This window comes from Cebus imitator, unplaced genomic scaffold (assembly GCF_001604975.1).
Source record: "Cebus imitator isolate Cc_AM_T3 unplaced genomic scaffold, Cebus_imitator-1.0 Scaffold135, whole genome shotgun sequence".
Taxonomy (NCBI): domain Eukaryota; kingdom Metazoa; phylum Chordata; class Mammalia; order Primates; family Cebidae; genus Cebus; species Cebus imitator.
Genome location: NW_016107450.1, coordinates 999332 through 1018460, shown reverse-complemented (window position 1 = coordinate 1018460; position 19129 = coordinate 999332). Strand labels below are relative to the sequence as shown.

Genomic DNA, 19129 nt, shown 5'->3' with positions numbered 1-19129 from the left:
ATGTTGGCCAGGCTGGTCTCAAACTCCTGACCTCAGGTGATCCACCCACCTTGGCCTTCCAAAGTGTTGGGACTACAGGCATGAGCCACTGCACCCAGCTGACACTTTCCTATATTCCAATCCTTCCAAAAAGTCTCCATTTGAATCTCAGCGGCTTCATGTTGGAGTTACGTGAGGGAAGGAAAATCTAGTCTTTTGGAGCAGTTTAAGGATGTGATTAAAAACTTTTTTTTTTTTTTTTAATACTGGGAAGATTTGGTTTTGGATCTCATGTACTCATATGTGGACCTTTGGAAGTCACTTATTCTGAACCTCAGTTTCCTCATCAGTGAAATGAGAATAATGAGAGTACCTACCTCACATGGTTGTTATAGGGGAGATGTTTTTAGGTTGTACTTAGCCTTTTTTTTATTTGATTATGTATTTATTTCAGTATTCACTATGTCAACAGTGAATATTGAATATCTAATGGTAATAACATTTCTTTTTCAAATAAATGTAGCTAATAAAAATTGAATTATTTTAAATAAAAACATTAAGTGAATGTGACCAAGTGTTTGGGGTGATAGAGAGGTAGTAGTGACTAAAGTTCATGAAAAATGGGCTCAAGATTATTGCTAAAGTTCTTCCAAACTATAAGATATTATAATTGTATGAAGCAAACTCTTTAAAGCTGTTTATGCCTGTGGACTGTATCTGGTCATGGACTGTATCTGGCCATATGTATATGTATTCATACTGTCTTTATAATAAATGTAAGCAATTGGACCTCAAGTAAGAGACCTCCAGTCTTAGTTCTGAATCTTTTGTTCATTCTTAAGTCATCTGGGCCTTACGAACTTTATTTTCTTTTTTTAACTCGGCACTGACCCAGTGGCATGATAGCTGTTTGTTACTAACATTTTAACTGCCTGTGGCCTAGTGACCTTGCTTCTTTTCCAAATATATTAAATATTAGTTAGAACTAGACAATGTTTTTGTAAGTAATTTAAACTAGTGGCTAATTTTTACTTTTTGTCTCAGGCGTAACTTTTCATTGTTAATGATTTGTAATCCATATTTGGTTTTCTTCATTAGTGCTTAAAAGTACATATTTTTACAAAATAAAATGCCCAGTTCTGAAGAGAGAGGAAGTTTAAAGAGCTCTATTATAGAGCATTCTGCTCAGTACACCCTGAAGGCTATAGTATGATGACAACTGAGAGAACCTGTAAAGTGGCAGAAAATTAATTTTTCAGTTGGGTGTGATGCTTTCCTCCTCAGACCAGTCAACTCTTAACATTCTTGCACAGGAACCTTAGAAGTTAATTATTTTGCACAAGACCCTGCATAGTGATTAGGTATGCTGTCAAAGTTTGTTGTTGAAGGAATGATCTGAAGAATTCGCATTCTTCAGTATGGAAAAAATAGGCTAAGTTAAACCAAAAACAAACTCATTTTCAATGGTATCACTTAAAAAACACAGTTTTGAGAGTGGACTTATTTATTCATATAATTTAATTGGCAGCTCCCTTTCTGTTCCTTTAGGTTAGGTGCTAGGTACGCAGGAGATCCTGGGCTCTCCCACAAGGAGTGAACAAATGCAAAGTTACACCCATAGCCTATATGTGGCATGCAGGTGAATTTTTTCGGCCCTCAGGTGTTTTAAAGGTTTTAAAATTTGTAAGTTTTTAAATCTGTTGCCAACATTTAAACTTTGAGAGATTAGCAATTTAAAAACCCAAATATCTGTCTTCTCTTGAAAAATCGGAAGGTTTGGCAATACTGGATTCACACTGCTACTTGTGAACAGTCTGCTTTCATGAAGAGCAGCTCCCCTTTCAAGCAGGGGAAGCGGTCTCCTGTTCACCACAGCTGCCAGGAGTTCCTGATCTGATGTATTACACCCAACCCATTTTCCTGATTTTTATCACCTGCTTGGCCCACCTTAGCATGTGAATTTGCAATTCCTGATCTTAAAAGACCACACAACGTGAATATATTTGACTTGAGAAAAATGTCTTATTCATGTGCATTCCCTGCTATGCCAACTTAATGTCCATGCTCATTCTCTCAAGTTTTAAAGAATATAACTCCTTTAAGTATAACACTAAGAATAGCTATCCCTGAAACCCAGCTTGCCACAGACATGAGGTTCTGATGTGTGCTTTTAAAGCTATTGGTTATTCAGCAGGCCCTACTAATCCTTGGCTTTTATATAAACAAATCAATAATTTTATTTTCCACATCACTTGATTATTTATTTCCCCAATTTCTTCTGTAAATGCTACTACGCGTTGGTATTCTTATTTTTTTTAATTTTTGGTGTCTTTATTTAAAAAGAAAGGGGCGAAGGGGAGAATAAGCTAGAGAGGAAATACTGGAATGATGAACTTAGCTTTTTTTTTAATATCTCTAATTGGGGTTCAGTGCTGTTATCCTTGTTTAGTTAATGCATGTTAATTGGATAATCATGCTAAGAACTGGCATTAAGGCATCTATGTGTGGATTGATGAGCAAATGATGCTCTGATGGAGCTAGAGTAAGTAAGCAGCTTCTCTCCAAGGTTCGCTGAAACCAGCCACCTGGAGCTGGAAGACTTCAGCTGAATAGATAATTCTCTCATACCCATCAGGGGAGACTTAAAAAGCTTCACTGATTCCAGAAATGAAGAAACTCTTGGAACCATTGTCAAATTGGATTCCTGCTATTTTACAGGGAGCTCTTCGAGTTGGGGCTTTCACTGAGATTGATATAGTCACTGTGGAAGGCAGATAGGACTCGTCTCAACTTCTAAGAACATGAATTTAGTGCATTTCCAGCTGACACCCACTTGAATTATATGATTTCAGGAGTCCCATCTTATTCAACCTCTTAAGGGTATTGTGCTGCAGACAAAGCAACTGGCATAGGCTCGGATGCAGGAACACAGGCTCCTGATGGTAGTAATTCTCATGAATAGCCACCAGCTGTTATAACCCTGGTGTTAGATGGATCTCCAGAGAAATAGAACCAATAGGGTAGGGTGTGTGTGTATGTGTGTGTGTGTGTGTGTGTGTGTACATACAGAGAGATGGATATTTATTGTTAGAATTTAGGATTGTGGAGGTACAAGTCCAAAATACATGGTAGGCTGACAAGCTGGAGACCCAAAGAGGAGTTGCAGTTCGAGTTCAAAGGCAGTCTGCTAGAGAAATGTCTTCTTGCTTAGGGACCGTCTGTCTACTAAGTCCTTCAATTAATGAGGCCCACTGATGTTATGGAAAATAATTGACTTTTCACATAACCCACTATTTAAGTGTTAATCTTATCTAAAACATTTTCTTCACAGAAACATTTAAAATAGTGTTTGGCCAAACCTATCTGGGTAATATATCCTAGCCAAGTTGATATAAAGTTATCCTCCTGTCCTTTTATCCCTTTTTTTTTTTTTTTTTGAGACGGAGTTTTTGTCTTGTTGCCCAGGCTGGAGTGCAATGGCGCGATCTCGGCTCACCGCAACCTCCGCCTCCTGGGTTCAGGCAATTCTCCTGCCTCAGCCTCCTGAGTAGCTGGGATTACAGGCATGCGCCACCATGCCCAGCCGATATTTTGTATTTTTAGTAGAGACGGGGTTTCACCATGTTGACCAGGATGGTCTCGATCTCTTGACTTTGTGATCCACCCGCCTCGGCCTCCCAAAGTGCTGGGATTACAGGCGTGAGCCACTGCGCCCGGCCCCCCTTTTATCCCTTTTATCTTTAGAATGAACACAAAATTGTACTGCCAAACCTATCATTAAAATTAAGTTTTTGTTAACCTTCAGATTTAGACTGGAGAAGGCTAAACTCTTACTTCTAGAACTTTCTACCATATTCTCCTACACTGCTTCTCTTAAAACAGTTAATGCTCATGTAACTGAGCTACCTAGAAAGGAATCTCAGCATTTGAGTAATTCTTTCTTCCCTGTAAATTGGTTGTGTATTTTGTACCATGATTTAGATGTTATATACATTTCTGTAATAGGATTTCAAGTTCTTTAAGTATTATTGACATCATATGAGCCAGAGGTAGTTGTTTTTAATTTTGGTGATTAACATGCTGACCCATAATGTTGAAATTCCTGTACTTAGCTCTTTAGAAATTTATAGTAGATTTAAAGGATACAATTTCTATTCTTATGGGACTTAGCTTCAAGTGAAGGGTTTTTTGTGTATTTTTTGGTTTTGTTTTGTTTTTTGTTTGTTTTTTGAGACAGAGTCTTGCTCTGTCACCCAGGCTAGAGTACAGAGGCATGATCTCAGGTCACTGCAACCTTTGCCTCCCAGGTTCAAGTGATTCTCCTGCCTCAGCCTGCTGAGTGGCTGGGACTACAAGTGCGTGCCACCACGCCCAGCTAGTTTTTTGCATTTTTAGTAGAGACAGGTTTCACCATGTTAGCCAGGATTACTTGTTTTTAAACTGAACTCAAACATGAGCTTTTTTCATTTCTAAGAAGAGGCAAGTCTTTTTATTTTATTTGCAGCTCAGTCTCTACCACGGTGCAAAAGAAGTATCATGAGCAGTAAGTTCAGTTGTAATGTAAATTATACCTGAGTCACATAGCACAAAGAGTCGATGGGCCTCCACTCTGCCATTTTGCCATGTAATCTTGGGACGTTCACTTAACGTCTTTGGTCCTCAGTTTTCTCAACTGTAGAATTAGCAGTTTGAGCTATATTTCAGAGACTCTTCCAACTTTGAAGACTAATTTAATTTGCCTCAAACTTCTTAGAAGGGGTGTGTGTGTGTGTGTGTGTGTGTGCGCGCGCGCGCGCGTGTGTGTGAGCGTGTGTGTGTGTGTGTGTGTGTGTGTGTTTTAAACTGGAGCCATTTGCCATTGTAGGCAACTTTTCCTACTGCTCAAATTAATCAGTTCTGGATTTCATGAGATAGTTTGTTTTTATCTTTTTGAGAGTGACCTTGTGGGGGGATAAAAGATGATATGCAGCAAGACTTACAGAGGTTAAATCACTCATTCATCCATTTATTTGAAAAAATAAAGGCTTGTGGAATGGTTTATGGAAGAAGCATTTCAGCTGGGTATTTAAGCGGGAAGAAGATTTGAATATACGGAGATGTGGGGAAGAGCTTTCCAGGAGAGGAAGCTCAGTATGAAGAAAACCCCATTCCTAGAAATGACCAGGGGCACTGAAGAGGGACTCGCATATGGAGCAAGTGATGGAAGAGGCAGCTAAGAAGTTGGATTAATATTAGATCATAGGGATCCTCAAATGCTGGACTGGAGAATTTAAGCTTTATTCAGTGCGGTTTAGGCTCCATAAGTGAAGTAAAGAACAATGTCTATCTTTCTTTTGCTTCTATATCTCCAGTCCAACACATAGTAGATACTCAATTCAAATTGGCTGCTTGAATGAGGGAATTAATTTAATATTCTTGAGAAAGGGAGCAAAATGATGAGGCCTGAACTTTAAGGGAATTTCACTTCTTAATCATGTGACAATTGATTTCATTTATGTAGGCAAAAAGCAAGAGGAGGTGTGGACTTGGATGTTGGCTCCTGCTTCTTGAGTTTTAGAAGAGGGAGGAATCCTAGGTGGCTGAAGTTGATTTTGGGTAACTGAGAGTGATGGTATCAGGTGCTAAGGCATATTTGTTCTTTATGTACTCTCTCATCTTTCTTAGTTACTTTAGTTCAGGGATGCTGTCAGATATAACTGGATCCAATACCTTGTTTAAATAGGTCCCTGATAAATATTTGCCAAAGGAGTTAGTTTGTAGTACCAAAACTGATTTTGTCTTTAGTTTCTGAGTCTCAGTCATCATGATGCCATCAGAATTAACAAGCTACTTCTCTCCTGGACAGAAATTGAACAATATTATTAAAGACTCTTTTGCCTACTCATAATAGTCATTATTTTCATCTGAACAGTGTTACTACAATCTCTGATGTGAAACTTGTTTGATATTGATTTAGTTTTATCAGTTATGCTTAATAATTTTGTTAAATGTATGATGAATTTAAAAAATATGCATTCCCAAACACTTACATACATATATATCTTTTCAACTCATCTGTACCATGTTTAAGGCAGTTAATGTATAAGACATTGTACTAGATACTCTCTGATGGACAAAGATGAATAACACAGTATGTACCTTCAGGAGCTCACAGGCCACATGTAGAGTAAGCTAAGACAGTCTGTGGCAAATATCATGAAAGAAATCCAAAGACTTTCTTTTAGAGGAGGAAGAGATTATGAACAAAGGCCTCTGAATGCTCAAACTTGGTGGAAAAGTGGTAGTCAAGGCCTTGAAGAGTGGAACTTCCACAGATAGATCTAGGGGAAGAATGTTTCAGACCAGAAAACAGCAAGTGTCCATACAGCAATTAAGGATGGGGAGGTGGAAGACCCAACCCACCATGGATAAGAGAAACACCATGGTGGGCTTGAAACACTAGGTCAGCTATACAAATTTCTCTTGGTAAGCAGTAGTTTTTTTTTTTTATTGCATTTTAGGTTTTGGGGTACATGTGAAGAACATGCAAGATTGTTGCATAGGTATACACATAGCAGTGTGATTTGCTGCCTTCTTCCCCTTCACCTATATCTGGCATTACTCCCCATGCTCTCTCTCCCCAACTCCCTACCCCACGCTGTCCCTCCCCTATTTCCCCCCAACAGACCCCAGTGTGTGATGCTCCCCTCCCTGTATCCATGTGTTCTCATTGTTCAACACCCACCTATGAGTGAGAACATGTGGTGTTTGATTTTCTGTTCTTGTGTCAATTTGCTGAGAATGATGGTTTCCAAGTTCATCCATGTCCCTACAAAGGACCCAAACTCATCGTTTTTGATGGCTGCATAGTATACCATGGTGTATATGTGCCACATTTTCCCTGTCCAGTCTATCATCGATGGGCATTTGGGTTGGATCCAGGTCTTTGCTGTTGTAAACTGTGCTGCAGTGAACATTTGTGTGCGTGTGTCCTTATAGTAGAATGATTTATAATGCTTTGGATATATACCCAGTAATGGGATTGCTGGGTCAAATGGAATTTCTAGTTCTAGGTCCTTGAGGAATCTCCGCCCTGTCTTCCACAATAGTTGAACTAATTTACACTCACACCAGCAGTGTAAAAATGTTCCTATTTCTCCACATCCTCTCCAGCATCTGTTGTCTCCAGATTTTTTTATGATTGCCATTCTAACTGGCATGAGATGGTATCTCAATGTGGTTTTGATTTGCATTTCTTTAATGACCAGTGATGATGAGCATTTTTTCATATGTTTGTTGGCCTCATATATGTCTTCTTTTGTAAAGTGTCTGTTCATATCCTTCACCCACTTTTGAATGGGCTTGTTAGTTTTTTTCTTGTAAATCTGTTTTAGTTCTTTGTAAATTCTGGATATCAGCCCTTTGTCACATGGGTAGACTGCAAAAATTTTTTCCCATTTTGTTGGTTGCCGATTCACTCTAATGACTGTTTCTTTTGTTGTGCAGAAGCTGTGGAGTTTGATTAGGTCTCATTTGTCTATTTTGGCTTTTGTTGCCAATGCTTTTGGTGTTTTGGTCATGAAGTCCTTGCCTACGCCTATGTCCTGAATGGTTTTGCCTAGATTTTCTTCTAGGGTTTTTATGGTGTTAGGTCTTACATTTAAGTCTTTAACCCATCTGGAGTTAATTTGAATGTAAGGTGTCAGGAAGGGGCCCAGTTTCTGCTTTCTGCCTATGACTAGCCAGTTTTACCAACACCATTTATTAAACAGGGAATCCTTTCCCCATGGCTTGTTTTTGTCAGGTTTGTCAAAGATCAGATGGTTGTAGATATGTTGTGTTGCCTCCAAGGCCTCTGTTCTGTTCCATTGGTCTATGTCTCTGTTTTGGTACCAGTACCATGCTGTTTTGATTACTGTAGCCTTGTAGTATAGTTTGAAGTCCAGTAGTGTGATGCCTTCCACTTTGTTCTTTTTGCTTAGAATTGACTTGGCTATGCGGGCTCTCTTTTGGTTCCATATGAAGTTTAAGGTAGTTTTTTTCCAACTCTGTGAAGAAGGTCATTGGTAGCTTGATGGGGATAGGGTTGAATCTGTAAATTACTTTGGGCAGTATGGCCATTTTCACGATACTGATTCTTCCTAACTATGGACATGGAATGTTTCTCCTTTGTGTCCTCTCTTATTTTTGAGCAGTGGTTTGTAGTTCTCCTTGAAGAGGTCCTTTACTTTCCTTGTTAGTTGTATTCCTGGGTATTTTATTGTCTTTGTAGCAATTGTGAATGGCAGTTCGTTCTTGATTTGGCTCTCTTTAAGTCTATTATTGGTGTATAGGAATGGCAAGCAGTAGTTTTAAAGCAAGGAACGGCTTGGGCAAATTAGTTGACAAATGAAGAATAAATTACGGTAGAAAGGCAACTTGCTTGTCACGTTGGGCCAGTTAGATAATCACAGAAAAAAGTAATGACACCTTAAGAGGCAGATGTACAAAAGCAAAGATGCCCAGGGGCTGGTGCATTGTCTGGAGTGTTAAAATAGGGATGTACAATATGTGGAACCTGGCAACTAGGTTTTCTTGGAGAGGTTTAGTAAGGAGGAAGGTTATAAAAGATGGCTCCAAATTTTAAATTCAGCATTTTAGAAGATGGGAATCTGTTAACTAAAGGGTGAAAATAGGAGCAAAAGAAGATTTTTAGGAGGAAAATGATAGATCCAGTATAATCATGCTGATTTGGAGTTGCACATAGATCATTCTTAGGGGCTTGCTTCCTAAGCAGCTGAGATTAATCTACAACACCATTTTATTTTCATCCCACAGATACTTTTACTCCCATAATCGCATCATGTGCATGGCAGTTCGGATGAGAGAGAAATTTGAGATACCTACTTTTAATGTTGTGTTAATGTACAGTTTCGTATAGAATGATATTTCAAGATATAACAGCTGACCCATACGTTGACAACTCCTATTTTTTTCTAACCCAGTTTTAAGGTAGTGCACATGAAAAATATGATACCAAACGTTTCGCTTTATATACATCTTATTTCTTATTATTACGTTTTTATGAGAAATAAAACATTGTGACAGCTATGTGCATATAACTTTTGTTCCTTTGTTATCTCTGTGTCACAAGGTCAAATAATGTGAAAAACTTGGTCCTGAACAACTGAGTTCAAATTTATTACAAGTCACATTATTTCTCCATGAAGATGTGTTTTGTGTTTATGCCCATGAAATGTTATATGGCAAGTCTTAGTCTTTCAAGTCATTTTCACTGCCTTATCTCACACTTCCATTTTCAGTGCCTTTAAAAATTATTATTACCTGCAGGCTGACTAAATGTTACAGATAGTCCTTCTGGTTATTGGTACCAGAAGGACTGGAGTTGAGCTCAACATTTAACAAAGATATTGCAGAAAGCTTTGTATTTATGAAAACCTAGTTACATTATTTAACTTATATGAAAAAGATACGTATGTTTATACTTTAGTGAAATACTTTTTTAGGCCCCTTCTTCTGTAAACATTATGTTACTTACATTGCATTCTTCATATGTTCCTCTGACTAACCTGGAAGAGTAGAAACTGTCTCTGCCCGTCTCCCTCATCTCCACTTTTACAGATTAGGAAATAGGCTTGGAAAGTTTATGGCAGGATAATCCCAGCACTTTGGGAGGCCGAGGTGGGTGGGTCACCTGAGGTCAGGAGTTCGAGACCAGCCTGGCCAACATGGTGAAACCCCATCTCTACAAAAAATACAAAAATTAGCTCGGCGTGGTGGTGGGTGCCTGTAATCCCAGCTACTTGGGAGGCTGAGGTGAGAGAATCGCTTGAATCCAGGACGCGGAGGTTGCAGTGAGCTGAGATCATGCCGTTGCACTCCAGCCTGGGCAACAAGAGTGAAACTCCACCTCAAAAAAAAAAAAAAAAAAAAAAAGAAAGAAAGAAAGAAAGGTTATGGCAGGACTTAGTGGAGCCAGGTCTGGAATTTAGGTTTCCTGATTCCAAATGCTGTTTTCTTTTAATGGTACTCTGACCAGTAGTAAAATTAGAATGGCTCATCTGCCACGTAAAATGCTAAACTATGTGTTCCTTCTTAGAATTCTACTTGATGCTACTAGATGACCCTCCAAAGTTTCTAAATTGGCTGACCTGCAGCCATTTGTGTCGTTTCCTTATGTGTCATTTCCCTGTGTGTGCTTGAGTGTGTGCGTGTACGTGTATATAGATAGATGTCTGTATCTTTAGGAGTCTTGATAGTACCCTTATAGCAGAAAGCACCTGCATTTGTGTCTGCTGAGAATCTAGCTTCCTGCATTTTTTTGTGTGACCTTCATTGAAGGAAGAATGGGAAACCTGCCTCACTGCTTACACTATTGAATTTTACCAGCTGCCTTTTATGGATTTTAAATAGAGATGGTTTTGTGATTTTTCTTTCTTTTTAAAATCTGATCTCTGTAGAAAATGGGCTAGCAGACTATACCAGCTTTAAGAAATAGAACCTGTCTTAGCTGAAAACCAGAACCATTTTGTGCATTTTTATTGTGAAAAATACCAAAGCAATTTCAAAGAAGGCCCACATTAAAAAATCTATCTATAATCTCTTTCTGGGGACTTGGCTTATCTGGTATGATGATGTAGACATCTGTCTTTACACTCTAGCTTTATTAACTTGTTAATATTGGGTTGGTATTCCTTTTGTGGAATTGGCTGTAAGTGTTCAGCATCTTATGTTTTTCTGTTTCTTTAACAGAACAGGGAGATGTGTGGAAAGGACTCTTCCTTCCTCAGTCCATGTGTGCTGAGAGAAGGAACCAGTTAATCTCCAAGGTCATCTGCTAACTCTTCATAGTGTTTCTCTTGCGTGTGTCATACCACTCACAGTTGTCTGCTGTGTACTAAATACTCAGTGTGTGTGAAGGGAAAGAACACACCCAGTTTACAGCCTCTGGTCTCTAGTCCTGGGAAATCTCAGCCTCTTGGGCTTTCTATGTGTATTTATCTGGCAGACATTGACTAAACTTTTGCTCTTCACAAGGAGACTCTGAGCTAGGCCTTGGGTATAAAGACACATAAGAAAAGACCCCTCCCTGTGTCTTACCAAGTGAGGGAGAAGGGTATATAAATAAACAATCGTAAAGTGTGTCAAGTCCCTGTTAGAGGTCAAGTGGCAGGATGGACAGGGGTGTTATGGGACGGCACAGGGGCAGCCTACAGACCCCACTAGGCTGCTCTCCCTGTCCTGTTCTCTCTTTTATTTTCCAGATACCCGTCTTTCTTCTTGTGCCCCCCCCCAATCTAACCTGGTGATGAGGAAGATAAGGATAAATGTTTAATGTGGTTGTGTGTCCACTTCCAGGTTCCCCTAGATGTCACCTGTGCAATTTTCCAAGCTTTTATGAGAAAGTGAATTGAATGATAATACCATCTGTTTGAATATGGAAGTGAGACACAGGGTCACAGCAGGGCCTCCTCTCCATAATCTGTAGTGGTGTGGAAATGGTGAAAAAGAAATAAGGTTGGTCTGTGTGATACTTAGACTTAATAGAGAGGGAGACACCTTATTGCTCTGAAAGCCTTACCTTCCAAGGGCATTTGAAACGAGCCCTTGTTTCCAATCTGGCGGAGTTGCTGAACCCTGAAGGTTTAATCCTTATTACTGATAAGAAAAAAAGAATGTGACTTATCACTCCAATCTCTGCAGAGATGTAAGGAAAAACCATTTCTCGGAACATGATTACACATTATTTGACAGGTTTTTGGTTTGCCCATTTATGTAGGTGTTTGAATAAGTAAACTCTGTCGAGGGGGGGTTGCGTATTATTTACTTTATAAATGTGATAGTTCCTTTTTGAAGTGGTCCTGCTCTTACCCCTTTCCTCTACCATTCAAACAGAGTTTAAATATTTGCCAGTGCAGATGTTTGATTTTTATCTTAGCTCTTTCTTTGTTTAACTTTATTCTCTTGGGTGGTTAAGTGGAAGATAAGGAGGTTCTTGTTTAATTCTTTTCAATTGGTGTTGCTCAAATATTTGGAGAGCAGATGCTTCCCAGAAAGAATGAGCAGGAACCTGGTTGAATAGAGGTGAAGAGATATGTCTCCATGTCATATCACAGTAAACTAGACACTGTTAGGCTGTTACTAGGGTCCAGGGGCCTAGAAGGCCTGGGTGTTTCTCAGTGTCCAGAACCTTCCTTTAGCAGCTCCTGCAGCTCCTGGTGAAGGGTTTTTGCAGCCTTTGTTTTCCAGGAAAACATCTGCTGTTCTGAAAACAAAGCTTGGTAATTCAGTGGCACTCGCAGCAAAGGCCTGCTTGTGCTGTGAACTCCATTGAAAGCCTCAGCATTTCTTCCATACCCACTTCTGATCTGATACCAAGTTTTGCTTTCAGAAGAAAGGATTTTTTTTTAACCTTTTGCATTTATGTCAGCATTTTAGCAGTGATTAAAAACAAGCAAACAAGTAAAGAATATTTCCTGCCCTATTAGCCATCATTACATTGGCCTTGTGTGTGGACTTGATGATCCATTTCCACAGGGATTTGCTTTTTAATCATTACCTTAAAAATGTTTCCATGAACAGCTTCACATTTCACCACTGCCCTTGGAACTGACACTGTGGGTGTTACTTTTGTGTGCTATGTGATAAATCAGGCAGGCTTCTCTGGAAATATTGAGAAAAACCCAGGTTTCTGAGTGATTTGCCTGGCAAATCACCTTCCCTAGGAAATTTAAACAAAGACCAAGAAAGGAAGTAAACCCAACTGGTGTGTATGTGTGTTGGGGGTTGTGGGGGTCCTTTATATCTTTCGAAACTGGGACTCCAATGAAAAGTTGATTTACACTGTGAATCGAGGCTGAATGAAATCCAATTGGAACTCACTTGAATACTGTTTTGATGTAAGATTCAAAGCTTCTGCAAATTTATTTTATCTTCTACATTTGCTGATCTCCTGCTTGTAAATCCTGTTGAAGGAGAATAAAAATGACTGCAGCCTGATGGGAATTAAATGTCTGAAGTTCAAAGCAGTTTGCACATCAGAGCAAACGTCAATCAAATGAACATCTTGCAAGCCAGGCAGGGAGTGAATTTCTCCATGGGGAAGAGATCAAAGTGGGAGTCACAGTTCTGTTTTCTCCCTCGGGATGCAGTTTCGATCAGTTGTTCATGAAAGTAAATCCAGAAGGAAGCTTTTTTTTTTTTTTTAACTTACCAGGGTAGGAGAGATGGAGTTATTTCTCTTGAAACTGAATTTCAGGCACTAGTTTTATCTTATGAAAATGAGTATAGAATGCAGTTATAATCCAATATCTCCTTTTTTATAGTCAGGGTCTAAAGGAGTTTTAGATCAGATTTTTCTATTGTCATTGCTAACTTGTAAAAAGCATAAGTGTGAGGAATGAAGCAAACCAAATCTCTTAAGTTGAATTGCCCACTCATTTTATATGATAATCTATGATTTTACTAGTTCTTGGCCTTTCCATAAACCAGGAATTATAATGTAACTGGCAGCTCACGTACTTCTTAATGAAAAATCTTTTAGGTAACCCGTAAGAATAACTGACATGTTTTTATAAAATGTCTTAAGTATGAGCCTTATGTTTCTCACTTTCTCTAAATCAGGGCAAATAGCCTGTTTCTTTTTATAAGTCAGTTTTCTCAAAGGCACATGGGCATAAAACGCATTTCTGTCTTTGGCAAGGTGACTCTCCCTCTGGAGACCAGAGGTAGCTAATGTAACGAGGACGACTGAGCATGTTTTCCTCCTGCGTGTGGAGTCCGGAGTCCAGAAAAAGCAGCAGGCGTTAGTGTGTGAGTGAAGGGTAGAAAGATAAGCACTCTTCACTTTTGCTTCCAGTAGTTACTTCTGCTAAACTAGCCAGTCCACCAGCCCTGTATCTCTTCAGCCCCTATTGACACCTCCTTCCTTATCTGACTGGCACATCAGTGGTAGTAAGAAAAGCAGCAGAGTGCGGATGATTTCTAGGCTTTTCATGCTAACTTGACTGGTGAGTGAATGCTGCACAGCTGAAATTCAGCACATGTCAGAGAACTCAAGGCAGTTGAGACTCTTGTGAAATATAGTAGATGTTCAACGAATATTATAAAATGCCGAGTGCTTTCTGGTGACTTAACTCTCTGCCCTTTCTCATTACTCAGTCAACTAGTAAGAATTTATGGAATGCCCCACCTTCCAGCAATTGTGCTAGATGTGAGAGAGAAGTATAAATCCTCTAGTAACCTACAGTCCCATTAGGGGAAACTAAGATTTCTCAAGTGCATAAAAGGTTTCAGAGAGAATTGAGAATTCAAGAGCTACGTGATAGGGTTTAGTCAAATAGGGGTTCCAAAATAAAATCTTTTGGCATTTCATCCCCGTGTAATACACATTTATTTGGTATAGGGGGAAGGCAAAATGAGTAAGATAATTTGTTCATTGTTTATAATAAATCTCATTTTTACATTTTATTGATGATATGGTCTGAATGTTTGTCTTCCCTCTCCCAAATGTGTATGTTGGAAACTAATCACTAACATGATCATATTAGGAGGAGGGGTCTTTGGGAAATGATTTTATCAAGAAGGCAGAGCCCCCATGGGTGGTATTAGTGCCCTTATAAAAGAGGTCCCAGAGAGCTGCCTTGCCCCTGTCAGTGAGGACACAGTGAAAAGGCCACATCTATGAACCAGAAAGTGGCCCCTCACCAGACACTAAATCTGCCAGTACCTTAATGATGGACTTCCCATGTGGTTTGTCTGTGGAAAGGAGTTGAGTGATGGGTTCAAGTCTCTCTTAGGTCCCTGACTTGCTATGTGATCTTTGGTGTCATTTTTCTCAACTGTGAAATGGGTAGGAGAAAGGGTTCATAACTTGGACAGCAAAGTCCAGAAGTGAGCTGCAGGCATACTTCATTTCTCACTCCAAACCTGTGAGAAATGAATTTCTGTTGTTCATGAACCACCTAGTTTAGAATCCAAATGGAGTAAGACAATTGGTTAGTGTTTTATTGGTATAAGCAGAATCTTTTTTAAAAAAAATCTGTATCTAACAGATAGGACTATGATATGATGTTGTTTGATTTCAAAACAAGACAAATAGGAAGAAGACACAGACATATAGTTAAGAAGCAGAATGGCACTAGTCAGCTTGGAGGAAGAAGGACTCATCATAGGCCAGTACTAGGGAGAAATTTGGAAGAGGAAGAAGAGTTGAGCTGGGCTTTGAAGAGTGGGTGGAATGAACACTGGAGAACATCACAATTGGGGTCAAACAGGAAAAGCACATAGGGAGGGGCAAGTTAGGTTAGAAGTGTAGGATAGGAGATGGTGGGAAGAGAAGGTCGGGTGGATTATTGATGATAAGTACCACATCGTGAAACTGTTTTATGACCCACAAATGTTTGTCAACCCCCTACTTTTGTTAGCGAGTCACTGTCATTTTTATTATTATAAAAATGTTTTCTTTAATACTCTTGGAGATGATCTTTTCAGCAAAGGAATTGAAACAACTTATAATAATGCTTCCCTGATGTCCCTGGTCCCATAAGCCAGCTTGCATTTCACAAAGGTCCAGAAAATCTATGTATCCTCAGCACTGGACTTCAGCCCTCTCAAGGGGTGAGGCTGAAAGCAAGGTGCTGTCTGTGGAGACGTCATCCAGGCAGACAAGGGCTCTCTCCAGCTTTATACATTTCCTGGGAAGATTTGTCAGTAACCGTCTTGAGTTGTCCATTTCAGCAAGTTCTTCTTTATGTATCATTTATGCAGAATGGTATATGGTTTGTCTCTGGAAAGGAGATGAGTGATGGGTTCAAGTCTCTCTTAAGTCCCTGACTTGCTATGTGATCTTTGGTGTCATTTTTCTCAACTGTAAAGTGGATAGGAGAAAGGGTTCAAAACTTGGACAGCAAATTCCAGATGTGAGCTGCAGACATACCTCAGAACTACTATATTCTCTTGATCTAAATCAAATCAGAAGACCCTGTGTCTTCGGTCTCTTGGAGGTATACAGGGAAGTACCTGTGCTCATGCAGAAAGCCATTCCTCTGCTTTATTTCTAAAAGAATCTGCATAGCACGATTGGAGGGTACTTTTCATTCCTCCAGAGCCTGTGAAAGTCAGATTCCTTGGCCTTACCCCAGGCTCACTAATTCAGAGTCTCTAACGGCGTGTCCCAGGAATCTGCATTCCAGCATGCATCCTAGGTGGTTCTGAAGTAGCTGGACTTTCAGTATAGGAACCATTCAACTGAGTCATGGTCCTCACTTGCTAAGATTTATTGGAGCCTTCAGGGGAGCCCAGAACAGGATTAAGCACCCTGGATGGCCTGGATGGTCATGAAAGACCAGTTAATATGAGCACTTACTTATGATCAGAACAGTGCTAAGCAATGTATGCAATGGTGAACAAAATCAATAAGACATGGTCCTACCTTCATGGCACTCTTGTCTATTTATGGAACCTGATCCATAAAACACATGAATAGAACTGTAAATTCAAAATTATGGCACATACCTGGACAGAATATGGAGGCATTTGGACTTGGGAAGTCGTCACAATCAGGAAAGGCCTTTCTGAGGAAGGGATACGTGAACAGAGACCTGAAGGATTACTAGGTAAATAATCAGGAGAGCCTTCTAGCCTTCCATTGTCCAATATGGTATCCACTCTTCAGTGACTATTTACAAATTAAGATGAAATAAAATAGAAAATTTAGTGACTCTGTTATGCTAGCCACGTTTCAAATGCTCCGTAGCCACATGTGTCTACCATGTTGGGCAGTGCAAAAATAATACATTTTCATCATCCCAGAGACTTCTCTTGGACTTCCCTGGTCTAGACCAGGAGTGGTGAAACAGGTCTGGAATACCACCTGTTTTTGAAAACTAAGTCTTATTGGAACACAGCCATATTCAACCTTTTATATATTTTCAATAGCTGCTTTCACACTACGATGGCAGAGCAGTTGCAACAGTCTTTATGGCCCACAAAGCCTAAATTATTATCTGTCCTTTTATAAAAACATCTAGGAGGCAATAGACTTAGTGTGGCTAGCTTATAGCATAGAGAGAAGTGAGGTTATAGTGTTAGTGCCTTGCCAGCATGGACACAGCAGCTGCTGCTGTATTAATCTCTTCTCTTCCCTCCCTCTGTGGCTTCTGAGGCAGCAGACTTCTCATCTAGACAAACTGGAGCAGGTTCAAGGAAGGGCAGCCACATTGGTGAAGCAACTGTGCCCTTTGAGGTGTAACTCTGCACAAGGTGTAACATTGTCGGTGTTAACTCTGCACTAGGTTACAGCCTGGACTAACGGTCTCTTAAAATTCACTTATCTCCTTCTTTGAGGTGATATGAAATAACTGTTTTTATTCTTGCTACTGACACCAATATACCATGTGAAAACTCAGTCCTCTTGTTGTATAGTCAGTTCCATGTAATAGTTCTTATGTGTTATGAGATGTGATCAAGAGATAATTAAAGTTCATGCCAGTCGTCAAATGGATATTGCTTTTTAGGAATGTTTTTCCTAGCCTAGAGCTTCTCTACCTAGGTTCGTGGAGTTTCATTAGTGGCTTCTGAAGTTTACATTTTAAACACAAATTTTTAAAAATCTCATTTCAAGTTGCATTTACGTGGGGATCTCTTAGAAACTTTATGAGTCCCCTCAGGATCTGAAATCTTAAATAGTTTACTTAGAAGTTCAAGATCCTTCGCCTTGTTACTTCTGGATGAAATTCACTTAAAAATACTCTGAGTGACTATATGTAAATAAACTGGTATGTTTTCCTATTATATTCTTTCAGATTGTTGGTTGCTGTAGCAATGGATCATTGATTCCACTAATATTGATCAGCTACTAGCTAGAATAATAGCATTGTAGTACTAGCATTATACTACCACTGGAAATCAAAAGACTTTTGCCTTATTTGTGTGACCGCCTAGCAGGTACAAGCTATGTGTCATGTACTGTAAGAGGAACTTCCATACATTACTTTTAATTTTTTGATGGCTTTGGAAAATAAGTTTTATCATTTTTTTTTTCAGATAAGAAAACTGAGGCCCAGAAAAATTGGATAATCTTTCTAATAGTGACAGAGCAGGGTTTCAAAACTAGACCATTCCTCCTCCACACCCATTCTTTGTCCTTCACCACTGCCTATTTTTGTACTTGGTCATTGGTTTTCAAATAGGATAATTTAAAGAATTCTGTTTACATCAGAGCTGCCGTCTGATTATTATTATTTTTTTGAAGCTCTGCTTTGGATTTTGTCATCTATTTTCTATATGATTTTATCAATAGTACTGACTTAAGTTCATTGGAGAAAAGTTGATTTGAAGAATGGTTGTTTGTTTTTATCTTAGAACTGAATTTGATTTCTAAAACCTTCTGGATACAAGTGTTCCCCCCACACCCTCACACACATACAGTTCTGAAATGATATTTTTGAATATTTAAATCTAAATCACAATTGTACTGTTTATGGGCTGACCCCTGTACACAGTATAAACCATTATTTTTGTTGGTTGGTTTCTCTGGACTGAATGAGTGTTGCTAATTCTTTTCTATTGTTTCAGATTCGATGGGAACTTTAATACCAATGTGTCTAGAACAATTAGTTGTGATCGACTTTCTACTACTGTTAACAGCCGGGCCTTCAATCCAGGACGAGACTTAAATTCAGGTCAGTAATCTGTTGGTTTTATAAAGATAAACTGTATTCTACTACATTCAAGTTGAATAAATGTATTGCTTCAAATATTTTTCTTTCATTTTTGAAGAGAAGTATTATATACTTAAAATTGGCTATTTCTTGCTGGAAAGTTAACCCTCAAAAGAGGGAGAGGAAGAAAAAAAATCAAGCTTACATCTTAAGCTTCTACTAGATAGCTATATATGGCATGTGCCAATTACCTTTCTAGGCTTTTCAGTCTATTACCTCATTTATCATCAGTTTTACATCTGTTATTTTAAAGGTTAAATTAGAGGCTCAGTTATCTTTGCAATAGGAGGTATTGGATTTTCTTTGCATCCCCTAGTTACAATTTATAATCTGTTTGGGGATTTTTTAATGCTGTGAGAGCTTTTCTACTACTAAACTTAGGGCCATAATACCATATACCAAGGCTGAACTTTCTTCTTCTCTCGTTGGAACTCAGCTGTAGGCCGTGG

The 19129-nt window shown here is 39.1% G+C and overlaps 1 protein-coding gene across 2 annotated transcripts in view; it reads left to right on the top strand.

The window, feature by feature from the left end:
• Positions 1–19129, top strand: part of CACHD1 (cache domain containing 1) — a 228154-nt gene that overhangs the window by 113490 nt on the left and 95535 nt on the right. For both annotated transcript variants that reach the window (XM_037743111.1, XM_017541535.2), the window contains exon 4: positions 18535–18641. In XM_037743111.1, the coding sequence (XP_037599039.1) occupies positions 18535–18641 (107 nt within the window). The remainder of the gene's footprint in view (positions 1–18534; positions 18642–19129) is intronic.